Source organism: Phytophthora cinnamomi, assembly GCF_018691715.1.
Source record: "Phytophthora cinnamomi strain GKB4 chromosome Unknown Contig24, whole genome shotgun sequence".
In the NCBI taxonomy this organism is placed as follows: Eukaryota; Oomycota; class Peronosporomycetes; order Peronosporales; family Peronosporaceae; genus Phytophthora; species Phytophthora cinnamomi.
Genome location: NW_027150957.1, coordinates 195,102 through 208,118, shown reverse-complemented (window position 1 = coordinate 208,118; position 13,017 = coordinate 195,102). Strand labels below are relative to the sequence as shown.

General features: G+C 51.4%; 2 protein-coding genes across 2 annotated transcripts; one reads left to right on the top strand and one right to left on the bottom strand.

Annotated features, from left to right (window-relative positions):
* Nucleotides 1-611: 611 nt before the first annotated feature.
* On the top strand, nucleotides 612-998 carry IUM83_15223 (uncharacterized protein; the record flags this gene model as incomplete). The annotated part of the gene is made up of 1 exon (XM_067940025.1): nucleotides 612-998. One exon carries the CDS (start codon nucleotides 612-614, stop codon nucleotides 996-998), a length of 387 nt encoding a protein of 128 aa, XP_067794475.1.
* Nucleotides 999-8,768: 7,770 nt separating this feature from the next.
* Nucleotides 8,769-12,044, bottom strand: IUM83_15222 (putative exosome complex exonuclease RRP44; the record flags this gene model as incomplete). Its single annotated transcript, XM_067940024.1, has 1 exon — nucleotides 8,769-12,044. The coding sequence occupies one exon, from the start codon at nucleotides 12,042-12,044 to the stop codon at nucleotides 8,769-8,771; it is 3,276 nt and encodes a 1,091-aa protein (XP_067794494.1).
* Nucleotides 12,045-13,017: the final 973 nt, after the last annotated feature.

Sequence of the window (13,017 nt, the reverse complement as noted above, 5' to 3'; positions counted from 1 at the left end):
AGTCGATAAGGCAATTTAGCAATGTTGTCACGGCGTCGGCATTTCTTTTTTCTTTCTAAACGACAATCTACTATTTCGAAGTAGATGTAAAAGAGGTTAACACACATTTCAGTAGTACTAGAGGGGTCGATAAGCCCCGATCGCGAATCGACTGGAGGTTCGACTGATATGCCGAATCAAACCTGCTCCGACCTCCGGGATCGAGATAGTCGGAGAAAAAAGTAAACGGGCGACGAGACTTCCGGAGAATGCGAATAAATCGATACGGTACTGAAAATGTTGGCGTTTGTCTTATGGTTCTGCTCTTCTGTCCAGGATACCCATCCAACCGAGGCGAACAAAGGCGTCAGCGCCTCAACACTACTTGAAACTATCGCGGTACTTTTCTCACGCTAAGGTCATAGGAGGTAGGTATCGACTGATCATCCCGGAGAACCTGGTGGCGACAATGGTACATACCTTCCCAATTTTTTTTGTCTAAGACCAAGTGTAGCCGACGACAACAAGTGGATGAGGACAGCAATATGGGGGTCGTACCGGCCGACTCGTCACACTCGCGTGCTCACTTTCCAATTCGCTTTGAGATACTCAAGTCCTCTCCTCACTCCACCATGCAAAAGGCTTCGTTCCTCGCAGTTCTCGTCCTTGCCATCGCCAACTCCGATGTCTTCGCTGCCGCCCAAGACACGACCCCGGCGACGCTCTTCCTGGCGCCATCGCAGGACCTCGCAGAGAGCGCCGTCTGCCTCGACGGCCACTCCACCTGCCACGGCCTGCGCAAACTTGAGGAGGAGGACCAAGTCCTTAAAGCTCTCAACGAGACGTCGGGGGACAAGGAGATGGTGTGCTTCGGACCCTGCTGCGCCCGGTGCTACCAATACCGCGCCCGCAGACTTGAGGAGGTCGTCCACGAGCACCGCCGTCTCGAGTTGACGGGCAAAAGTCAAGTATCAGACATCGCGTGCTTTAACCAGCCGTGGGGGTTGCAGTGCAGCTAAGCGCTGGATGCGCCGACCGGGAATTTTACGTCTCTCCGAAGCTCCCAACGAGTCAAACCATCACTGATTGCAAGTAATCATCTACGTCGTATTGGGGTTTAGTGAGTTGTGTGAGAAGCCTAAATACAAATCTAACGTTGTTCCGAGGACACCCGAAGTCCTAATTCCAGTTTTGATAAGAAATTCACCTGTTGACGTGTTCCAGAAGTTGGTTTGCAAAACTCTTGGGGGAAAAAATCAGCATTTTGAGCTTGGACTTCGAACTGGCAACGGAATGGAAGTCTTCTGCGGATGTTTATAGATCGTTACAGCACGCACGATACTTAATGAATACAGTATACCACATCTGCAAAATGACATATCGCGCTTGGGGTGCTTGTTTTATAGCTATTTGCTTGGACAAGTCGTCCACAACATGCCGCATTATTGGCAGCGGCATGAATTTAGTGTCGATGGTCTTCTGTTCGCTCTCGCCGTTTCGGTAACCTACAGTGTCGTTGCCTATGTTGCCTGTAGACTGACTATAACCTGCAGTACGGTAAAATTGGGACGCATCTGGAGGTAACACATTGAATGATCCGTCTGAGAGCTGGAGGCGAGTTTGCAGAATGAGATGCGGAGAAAGTAGAGCGCTTGAAGCAAATTCTGACACCGCGACGTGCGTGATCGGAATTATCGATTGTATCGGATACAAACTGAGATGAGCACGTTGTCAGCGCGTTATTGCGAGCTGTGCATGAGATACAGATCAGGAAATCGACCTACGGAACTGACATTTCGTTTCTATCGCGAAATTCAACCAAATCGATTTATTTTATCTGAGCGCCTCTGCTGGGACGTGGGTTAAAATCTATTTTTGCAGTAGTATTTCAAGCTCGATAAATTCGCATGTTTAGCCATTCTCCCTGCATGGGCAACCACAGTTTTTCGTCTGAGTTAGTTGTGGATGAAGTAGCTCGATTCATCATCTTCTCAATGACACGTGAAATCAATGATCGAAACAAGCAGGACCATAGGCCACTGGCTGACATGGAGCAGAACTACCAACAACCGAACTCGGTTCAACCGCCTAAAATCTCCAAGCACCCACACGGAATTTCAAGAGCCTCTAGTGCCGATCGTTCGACAATGATGACAGGCCGAGATCAGTCTACCTCCACGACCCCATTGCGTCGCCAATCAATTCGGAAAAGTTCTATTGTGCGGACGAGAAGAAGGATTGTACGACATTTCAACGAATGGAAGTCTGAGCACATGAATTTAGGGCGATATTCCATCGAGAAGATGCTCGCTTTCGAGGAATATCAGCGGGTAGCCAGCTACACGCGAGTCTTTGCCGTCATCTTACTAACCCCACTCCCTGGTTTGTTGGTTATTCTGATGGTAGCTGCGATCCCACTGAAGAGCCCAGTGCTAGGAGTGAGAGAAAATGCTACCTTCTTCGTGCAGTCTTTTCTAATCCACGTCGCGATGACCTTCAGCTTGCTGCTTTTCATCCGGTGTTCGCTGGGTCTGCCACTCACGGTATATTCTCACGGACAAAGTGCAGTAGTATCCGTTGTTGCAGCGGCATTAAACGAAACGTTGATGCTGGGTGTCGCTTTGATCTGGGAGTTCCCCATTCCATTTCGCGGTGTCGTCGGTATTCCACCCTTCTTGATCTTACTGGTGATATTGCATGGAGTTTTGCTACGACTCAGACTACGAGATCTTCGGATAGATAGGTGGAAATACACACAGCTCCTCTTCGCCCAGATCTCAATTCTAGTCATTTTTCAAGGTGTCGCTGTTCTGTTCGCGCACTCACCTGTCTGGGGGCAAGCCATTATCATCGTTGGTATTTCTCTTCTGCGAGTTATACTGAAGCGCGTGATATGGAGGCTTTCGGGTTGTCTGGATGATATTAGTACAGATGTCGGAGTATGCGTAGTTGAGATTTTTGGTTCGCTCTTCCAGAATGTCTGCCTGCAAAATTGTCGGTCATTTGGCGTTAGCGCCCTTATCATCGCCATGGATTTCTTCCAAGCCATTATTGAGACACGTCTGTATCTAGAGCACAATTTTGTTGTGGATGGACGTCAAACTACTCAAACCGCTGTCAAAATTCTTGAAGGGGCACTTCACTTTGGTGTGGTTAATGCAAAAAAGCCCAGACTGCTGTCAAAGCAGCGCCCGGATAGTAGTGTCGTGGGTGTGACCCATACAGGCAAGTCTGTCAGGACTACGCAACTAGATTTGATTCGGAAGCCAAAACGAGTGTCGATACGCCAATCTCATGCTAAGAGCATTTCAAAGGTTGCTGCCACATTCAATAGAAGTGTCAACGCTGAAGCTATTAATCTCGATGACTTCGGATCGGATGCTGCTGATTCGAAATCTATAGTCGGCCAGCCAGTAGCCCGCACTACTGTTTTGATAGAAGCAATTGCACCGAAGCTGTCAACTATCATCGATGACGTTCAGATCCCCCATCGACACCATGCCAAACTACTGTTCCAAGCACTCCAGCTCGTGTTTGCCTCGGAAGTCCTGGTATTTGCTGAATACGCCGAGTTTGCATGCTCTGTGCTCTATGGGTTGTACACAGCAGCATTGTATCATCTCCCTTACGCCCAGTACAACTTATTCTTCATCGGTCTCTCTCAGAATCAGTTTCGCGCTTCGATCGCCAATTCATTCGGCTATGCTCTCTTTGAGGGTGTCTCCATGGTTCTGTTCTTCGTGCTCGTCCGATCCAAGTATGGTCTCTCTACATTCCATCAGTTGGCATTTGTGCTGGAAAAATACTGGATGTCTGTTCAAGGAAAGGTGGTAGGCAGCCTGTCCCTTATCTTCATTCTAAGCACTGTTCACCAAGGTACACTTTTTCATTTCTTTTTCTTTGGCGATCTCATCAACTCTCTTACGACCTCGCTCCTCGAAACCCTTTAGGTATGGATCTATCTCTGACCTTCGACTGGGAGAAAATTCTGAATGGTAGCACTAAAGAGTAGGTGCTAAATGATCAGGTAAACTCCACGATTCGAAGTTTGAACGAGCTCAATTATGTGCTGAAACCTTAGTGGAGTGTATACCAAGCAGAGTTGGATACTCCAGAGCAGACCATTCCTTAGTGATAGAGAGAGATGACGTGGAATTATCTGTGTACGGATTCATGATGTTGGATATTCCGCCAAAATGCTCTTGACAAATGTGCATCTAAGAAAGTCTAAATCGTTACGAAGTCCAACCGCATCTGATTCACACTGCATCTACGTCGGACCCTAGGGCTAAGGAAAAAACTGAGAAAAAATATAAAACCATGTCAGTACTTACAAAATGCATAATTAGGGGTTAATAGAAAACTCGACCAATATTTCCTACTATGTAGTTTATCCAGAGCTATTAGAGAACAAAAAATGAAGAGTACAACGTTAACTACGTAGTGCAGTTCGGCAGTCTGGTGAACGGTGTTGGCCGCATATTTTAAGTGGCAGTCATCTTCTTCGTGATGCCCACTATTGGAATAGATATAGACTACTCTTGTGCTTTAAAGATAAGATCATCACCTTCTACTTAGAAGTAGCCCTCTACCCGAGTCATTACAATTTTCTAACGAGACTTCGCGACCAGGCGACCGGAAACGGGGTACGGGCCGTCGAGCACCATCGCTATCTCTCTCTTCACAAAATGGCGCCCGCAAAATCATCCGAGTTGGTACCGCCACGAGCACCAACAAACGTAAAACGAGAGTTATGGAGCGGGGAGCATGCTTGCTTCGTTGTTACTACGACTGGAAGAGTATCCATCAATACTTGGGGCGCTACTCCACAGAAAAATTGCAGTCCTTCGAGAAATACCTTTAGTTGACCTCAGTCAAGCGTGTTTTTGCCGTAATTGTGCTTACTCCACTCCCCGGTCTTCTCACAATGCGGCTGCTGGCAGCCATCCCTCTCAACAACGCACTGCTTGGGACAACACGGAACACTACCTTCTTCATTCAGTCAGCATTGTCGTACAGCGTCATGGCTTCCAGCTTGCTACTCTTTATCCGCTGCTCACTGAGACTCCCGCATTCGTTTTACTCACACGGGCAAGCAACGTTTATCTCGGTGAGTACAGCATGCCTGAACGAGCTCGTTATGCTTGCTGTAGCGGTATACTGGAGATTCCCTACGCTTTTCCGAGGTATACTGGGGATTCCGTCGTTCATGGTGTTTTTTGTTATTCTTCACAAAATAGTTTTGGGGCGAAGGCTAAATCACTACAAACAGCAAATTCTCAGCTATCTACCGCTTCTTTGTGCGCAGTCGTCGACTCTGATCATCTTCCAGAGCATTGCAATCATTTTTCAAAACGTCCCGTATTGGGCACAAGCTATGATCACTGTCCTGTTTCCAATCGTTCGGTCCGTGATCAAGCGTGTCATTTGGGGATTCGCCTTCTGCCTTGAAGATATCAGCACAGACGTGACATTGCGTGTGGTAGAGCTCTTTGGATCACTGTTCCAGAACGTGTGCATTCAGAACACGAGATTGCCTGTAGTCGCTGCGCTCATTATTATCGTGGATTTCGCCCAACAGTATTGGGAACGCGGATGTACCTTCGTCACAAGTTCATAGTCGACGGACACCAGGCTACACAAACTGCTGTGAAAATAATCGAAAGTGGTCGCGCAGAGTGCAGTCCAAGTCTACGGACTTTAGAGAAATTTGGAAGGAGTGAAGCGGTGGAGAAAACGTTGAGAGGCCAGTCTGTGATGATGTACTCATCTAACGCGTGGGTTAGATTCTCTAAAGGTGTAGGGCCAAGAAACTATCGCAGGGCGTCATCCAAGATAGCGTGTCTGTCTCCGGCAGCGGACACGCTTAGTTTTGCTTCTATTCAGTCACTCCGACTGCGGTACCAGCGTCGACACCAAAACCCTCGATCGACAATATTGAAATCTCCCACCGAGAACACGCCAAGTTGCTGTCACAAACGCTTCAGCCGGTTTTGCGTTGGAAGTGTTGGTTTTTGCTGAGTATTCGGAGTTCGTGTGCGCTATTATCTACGGCGTCTACACGCTCTCGCTTTACCACACGCCATACGCAAAGTACAATTTGTCATTCATTGGACTGTCAGGCAGCAGTTTATGGGTGTCTTTGACGAATTCTGCAGTCTACACAGTCTTTGAGGGCTTTACGTTACTCTTCCTTTTCATTCTTGCTCGGGCCAAGTACGGGTTTTCAACCTTTTATCAACTTGCGTTCGTACTGGAAAAATACTGGATGGGCGTCCAAGGCAAGATAATTGGCAGTCTTTCTCTCATATTCATCCTCAACACCGTGCACCACGGTACGTTCACTGTAGTCGACTGCGAAGCCTCACTAATCAATACTAACACGACTAATGGCTTCAATCCTTAACGTGCAGGCATGGACCTATCTCTTCGTTTCGACTGGCAAAAAGTGTTGGAAGGAACAGCAATGTGATCAATAAAGGATATACGCTTAAAGTTTTTAGTTGGAAGAATAAAAATAATGTTCTTGGAAGGATGCAGTTTTTTTACTGGGAAATCATTATTTAACAAGAAGATTCTAAGTTTTTGTTGCGCGTGTAAGAAGCCAAGAAGCAGCCATCCAACTTTAAAATTTTTAGTTGATAAGGCTTTGTCCGCGTATCTGTGGTAACTGATCTATTCACCAGCATCATTAAACAAAGACACCGAACTTCTCTCAACCAAGGTCCAGCCCAGCCGCGCAGGTTCTGTTGTTGCGACACACAGCAACGACCACAATGGAAACGCACATTCCAGGAGAGACAACATCCCAAGCGATCGAACCGGAGGAGAAACCAAAGCTAACCGCTGATGCAACGATTCAGAATCCAGACGTGGCACCAGGTCGGAGGACAAGCAGCACTGCATCAACGGCGGGGGGTCAAGTGCGACACCCGTCCATTCGCAAGACTACTACGCAGCGGGGAGCAAGACGACTACTACGTCAATACCACGACTGGATGACCAAGCACATGTATCTGGGACGGTATTCCATCGAAAAAATGCTCGCGTTCGAAGAATACCAGCAAATTGCGAGTCCAGCCCGAGTGATTGCCGTCATCGCTCCAACGCCGCTGCCCGGACTGCTGATCATGATCCTGCTTGCAGCGATTCCGCTACAGAACCCTCAGCACGGCTTGAGAGGGAATCCCTGTTGAAACTCTTCGTGCTGTCCTGGCTAGCGTACACCGCCATGACTTTGGGCATTATGTTTTTTATCCGATCCTCACTCATGCTGCCCAACTCCGCATATTCTCACAAGCAATGCGTTCTCATTGCATTTATCACGGCAGGTTTCAACGAGCTGGCAATGTTCATCTTAGGCGCAATCTGGACATTCCCCATTCCGTTTCGTAGCATTTTAGGCATCCCCACGAACGCGATCAACCTGCTCTTCTTTCACCGAGTAGTGATCGGCAGGAAGTGGCTTGACTACCAAGATGAGATCGTCCAGTATCCCCCTCTCTCTTCTGCGCACAAGCATCGACACTGTTCGTTTCTGAAGGAGTGATTCTGGTCTTCGCGATGCCCCCGCGCACATGCAGGCAATCATCACCATCGCGTTCCCCGTGCTGCGTTCCGTATTCAAGCGTTTCATTTGGAAAGTTTCCCGGTGTTTCGAAGACGTCAGCATAGACGTCACGCTGGGCGTGGTGGAGATTTTCGGGTCCCTCTTCCAAAACGCGTGTCTTCTAAGCGCGCGGTCGCCTGCAATCGGTGGGCTCATGATCATTAGGCAGTCGTGGAAGTCAAAATGTACGTGGCGCACAAGTTTGTCGTCGACGGTCGGCAGATCACGAAAACTGCTGTCAGAATCATCGAAAAAGCGTTTTTCCCGGGTGCTCTGGGTTCCAGCAAGGCACGTGGCTCGATCCAAAGCACGCTGTCATGGGCGTTTCTCGTAAGGGAAGCTCCGTACTGCTGGACCCGTCCGACGTATTAGGAAAGCCTGAAAAACTCAACATCAACAATTCCAAGAGAATGGTCCAGGATAGCGTGCCTAGCCAACAGTTCGAAGCAGATGCTGGACCTGAACACGATCGAGCCGACTTGGCGGCGAAATCTACTTGTGAACAGCCACTGTCAGCGACAGGAAAGAGGAAAGTGCACATGACGACCATCGACGACGTCGACATCTCCCACCGCGAGCACACGAAGCTGCTTTGGCAAGCCTTGCAACTGGTTTTCGCGCCGGAGGTGCTGGTCTTCGCCGAGTACGCCGAGTTGTTTGCTCCGTTTTGTATGGGTTGTACACCATTGTGCTTTACCGCATGCCGTACGCCAAGTACAACTTGAACTTCATCGGGTTGGCTGAAGATAGCTTCTGGGTGGCGGCGACGAATTGCGGTGTGTACGCCACGTTCGAAGCGTTAATGCTGGCCTTCATGTGCATCCTTGTGCGCGCCAAGTACGGAGTGTCAACATTTCACCAACTCGCTTTCGAAGTACTGGATGAGCGTGCAAAGCAAGCTGGTCGGCAGTCTCGCTCTCATCTTCATACTCAACACCGTCCACCAAGGTACTGCCCAATCTTCACACTCTGCATGTAAATGCAAATTGATGTCACTGACTCGCTTTCTGTGCTTATGAAAGCATGGATCTGTCCCTCCACTTCGAGTGCTAGACGGAACCACTGTCCCGTGAGCTTGACACTGCTAGTAAGTTAACATTCCACAAACACAGCACATTCTACACAATGAAAGATAACAAACTTTCAGGATATGTACGTACTATTGGGGCTCTGGTGACACTTATGCAGCCACCTTGCGTTTCTTGCGAGCTGCGCGCAGGTTGGCTTCGGCCTCCTTCTGAGCCTCGTCTTCCTTGCTATCGTCGTCTTCGTCGTCGTCTTCATCCAGCAAGTCCATCTTGAGCTCCTGGCGGTTGCCGAAAGTGAGCGCCACGTAGACCTTGACACGCACACGGTCAAAGACCTGCAGAGTGCGGTTGTTCTTCTGTACCAGAGTGAGCGAGTGGCGGTTGGCATCATACCGCACGACGTCCTCGTCCTCCTGCTCGTCCTTCTCGCATAGGAAGATCATGCCTTCAATGCCGAAGCGCGGCAACAGTACAGCTACACCATTGTTCTTGACCTTCGTGATGACGGCGTCCGTACGGGTAGGGTACTGCTGGAAGTATAGCACCGTGTGCAATGTCACTGACGCTCGGCCAGCCAGCTGAGCTGCGTGGTGGCGCCGGTTGAGCTGGTCACTAATCTCGTGCAGGTGCGACTTGTTCTCGAGGTAGCTCGGGAGTGGTGCCACACCGATGGCAGCAGCCAACAGGCGGTGCACCACCACATCAGCGTAACGACGGATCGGCGACGTAAAGTGCGTGTAGATCGGGGCTGCCAGTCCGTAGTGGTGGAACTCGGGAGGAGCAACCTCACCCGAGCTAAAGTAGCTGGCCGGCATCATGCAGCGGGTAGTCATGATGCGGAGCAACTTGTTAAAGTACGGGTTCGCCTTGTTTCCATGTTTCCGCTTCCCCTTGTTGTTGCCTTCAGCTTCCTCACGCGCCAGTATGTCGGCAGCATCCAGCGAGTCTTGCAGCTGTTTGGATGTGTCCACGTGCAGCTCCACACCAACCGCCTTGGCCTGACTGCAAAGCAGATCGAACTGACGCTTGGAAGGTGCCGGATGCCGACGGAGCATGGAGAAGGTTGGGAAGTGACGCACGATCTTCTTGGCAACCGTAATGTTGGCAAGTAGCATAAACTCTTCGACGAGTGCGTTGGTATCGCGCAGGGTGTACATCTGGACGTCCAACGGGTTCTGGGTCTCTGTGTCAAGCACGAAGCGAACTTCTGGCGAAGCTAGCGTCAGTGCACCTGCCTCGATACGCTTGGCTCGAAGCCGTCTAGCAATTACATTTAGTGTCTTGATGCCACTTCCCAGCAACTGCCGCCGCTCGAACTCCTTCTCGCTCTCACCCTTTTTCTTCTTCTTCGGTTTGGTGTCTAGACCATATACGCCTCCGGCGTTGGGGTCGTCCAAGAACTCCTGCGCCTGCTGATAGGACAGTGAAGCCACGGAGCGGATGAGACTCTTGCAAAAGGACACGTCAACGACCTGCACATCGTTGTCGCCAACAAGCTTCAGCTCCCACAGCACGCTAAACGCAAAATGATCTTCCACATCCGTAAGCGAGCAAAGCTTGGTGGTCAGCAGACCCGGCAGCATATCGAGACGGCGATCCACAAGGTACGTTGATGTGCCGCGATCAGCAGCTTCTTCGTCAAGAGGACTGCCAGGGGCGACAAAGTGCGTCACATCAGCAATGTGGACACCCACTTGCAGGTTTCCATTGGGAAGAAGCTTGGCGTGCAATGCGTCATCAATATCCTTACAGTTTGGAGGGTCGATACTCATGACAGGCAAGTCACGCAGATCACGACGACCTGCCGAGTTCTCGGGGGTGATCTTCCAGTCCTCTGGCGGCAGACAGCGCATCACCTCGTCGCTAAACTGATCACACGGGATGTCGTGCTCAATCAGCAACACGTTCGTCTCCGTCTCCTTGTCACCAATGACACCGAGCGTACGCACGTAGTGACCCAGAGGGAACTTGCTGTCCGCAGGCCACGAGTCAATGGCCACCAGAACTCGCTTGTCCATAAGCGCCTCCTGCTGGCGAGTCTGGATCTTGATCTTCGGCACTTTCCGGTCCACGGGCACCACAAGGCAGCTACCGGATGCGTTGAGCGTCGCGCCATCACGAGGGGGCTCCAGCGATCCGCAAAACTTGCGCCAATTGCGCTGAATGATGCCAACGACACGCCCTGCCGGCTTGGCGTTCTGCGAGGCATCGCTCTGCACAAGCGCCACCTGCTCCAGCGACACGGTGGGCTCCGCGACGCCGGCGGGTTCCGGCTGCACGTCCTTATCGTCATCCGCCTCCTCCGCCGCTTCCGCAGCTGCCGTGCCATTAGCAGCAAACGAGTCGGACGGCTTCTTCCACTGGTCCTTCGGCAACAGTTGAATGGCGACGAGATCGCCATCGATAGCGCGGTTGATGTGCTCGCGGCCCTGTAGCAGCACGGGGATCTTCACTCCGTTGGCGCCGTGAATCAACACGTGGCACTCGAGCCAGTGGTCGCGGTTGCAGCGGATCGTACCCTTGAAGAAGCGCTTGTTCTTGATGCCCGCCAGCAGCTCCGCCGCGGGCAGGTGCTCCGGGTAGAGTTTCTTCCTGCCTCCGCGTCCGGCCGTGCTGCTCACGCCCTCGGCCGTGAGCTGCTTCTCCTCCGCGGCGGAGGCGGACAGCAGGTCCAGCAGCTCCGGGTGCTGCGGCGCCACAGGCTTCAAGAAGTCGGCTATGGTCACGCCCCCGGTGACGCCGTACTGCTCGGCGTGCTGGAGGTCCTCGGCGTCGTTGGCCAGGAACTGCACGCGCACTTGGCGGCGCTGCAGCTGCTGGAGGTGGTCGGCGTACCAGCGCCAGGCGGCGGCCACGGCGCGCTCGTTGCGGTCCGTCTCGGTCTCCCTGGACAAAGTGTCCTCCAAAGTGCCCTCCTGTGTGTACCCATTGGGCAACATCTGTTTCTTCTGGACAAAGGTGGACCGGTGGTGTTCGTTCGCGAACACCACGAAACGGCGGTCGGCGTTCATCAGTAACGCTCGGAGGCGGTTGTAGACGCCCAGGTCTTGACGCTTGACAAACTCCCAGACCGTCTCCAGCACGAGGACGTCCGCGAAGACCTCGGCGGTGTCCACCTGCGTCCTCTTCTTCTTGTGCTTGACCGAGAACTCCAAAGCGTCCATCTGCAGCAGCACCGTCCGCATGGACGGCAGCAGGTACGCGCCGCCGCGCGGCGCCTCGCCCAGCAGCGTCTTGGTCGTGCCCAGCACGTGCGTGGCCGCGCTCGCGTCGTCGTCGGCGCTGCACAGCGCGCAGCCAGGCAGCGCGCAGCTCAGGTCGTCGCGCAGGTAGCGCTCCTTCACGCGGCGCACCACGCGGCCGCGGCGCGTGGCCACGTTGAGCTCGTCGTTGCACCAGAGCAGCGGCGCCGCCTCCGTCTCGGCCATCGTCTGCGTCTGCAGTATTTAATACCCTAGTGACGGTTGGTGGGCAGGTTTTGGGGACAGTTTTAACGGGACGGCGAGTCATTTTTTTCATTGGTTGAATTTGGCCCCGCTTTTCGGCCAATCATGAGTGAGAGTTATGCGGTGACAGATAAAAATAAATATTACTGTTGTATAAAAATTAATCAACCAGTCCTAATTGCTGAAAAAGATCCGTTTTCCGTCACGCAGAATGTTGGAGTTGGGTTTTGCCGGTTTCCTGGACGCGAGGTTGATAGGCGGCGTTTTATTGGGTCTGAAGCATCGGCATGGATCGACGTATTGCCCCATTGCTCTGACCATTACTCATTTTTGCGTGAAGATCAGAGGATAGTGGTTCCGGTGCTTACCACGCCCCTCCTGCCTACCATGTCATCACCAGGAAGAAAAGACGAGTCCTCGCTGTCAGGAAGCTTTTGAACACCTCAAGGCTCTTAGCTCGTGCTGCTCTCTACGCGGGAGCTAATAGGCGGACTTTCCGAACCCACCTAGTGGCCAGTTGCGGGCAAGATATCACCGTGATACTCACGAAAAAATGGCCGGACAGGTTTTTTATTGCCCAAACGATAACATATATCATAGGTGTTTTCTAGAAGTCCTCAACTTGGCAAATGTGCGCCCATTTGCTGTAAAAGGCGATGAAAGGTTAGATCCGAAGTCGATGCTGCACCGAAGTTGCTTGACATGCTTGTCTAGGCCCTTATATACGGCTAATGAACACGAGCTCACTCAATCCATTCATTAGTCGCCACCAAGCAAGCGTTAAATGCGTATCTACCGTGCAAACAGAGAGGTTTTCATAACCTGCGGATCGTTGTTCACCCGCACGACCAAGCTGTGGAACACGTTACAGCAAGTAGTTACGGAGTTATAACGACGATGAGACTAAACGAGAAAGAAGACATGACGATCCAAGTATTTTGGGTATAGCGCTTAC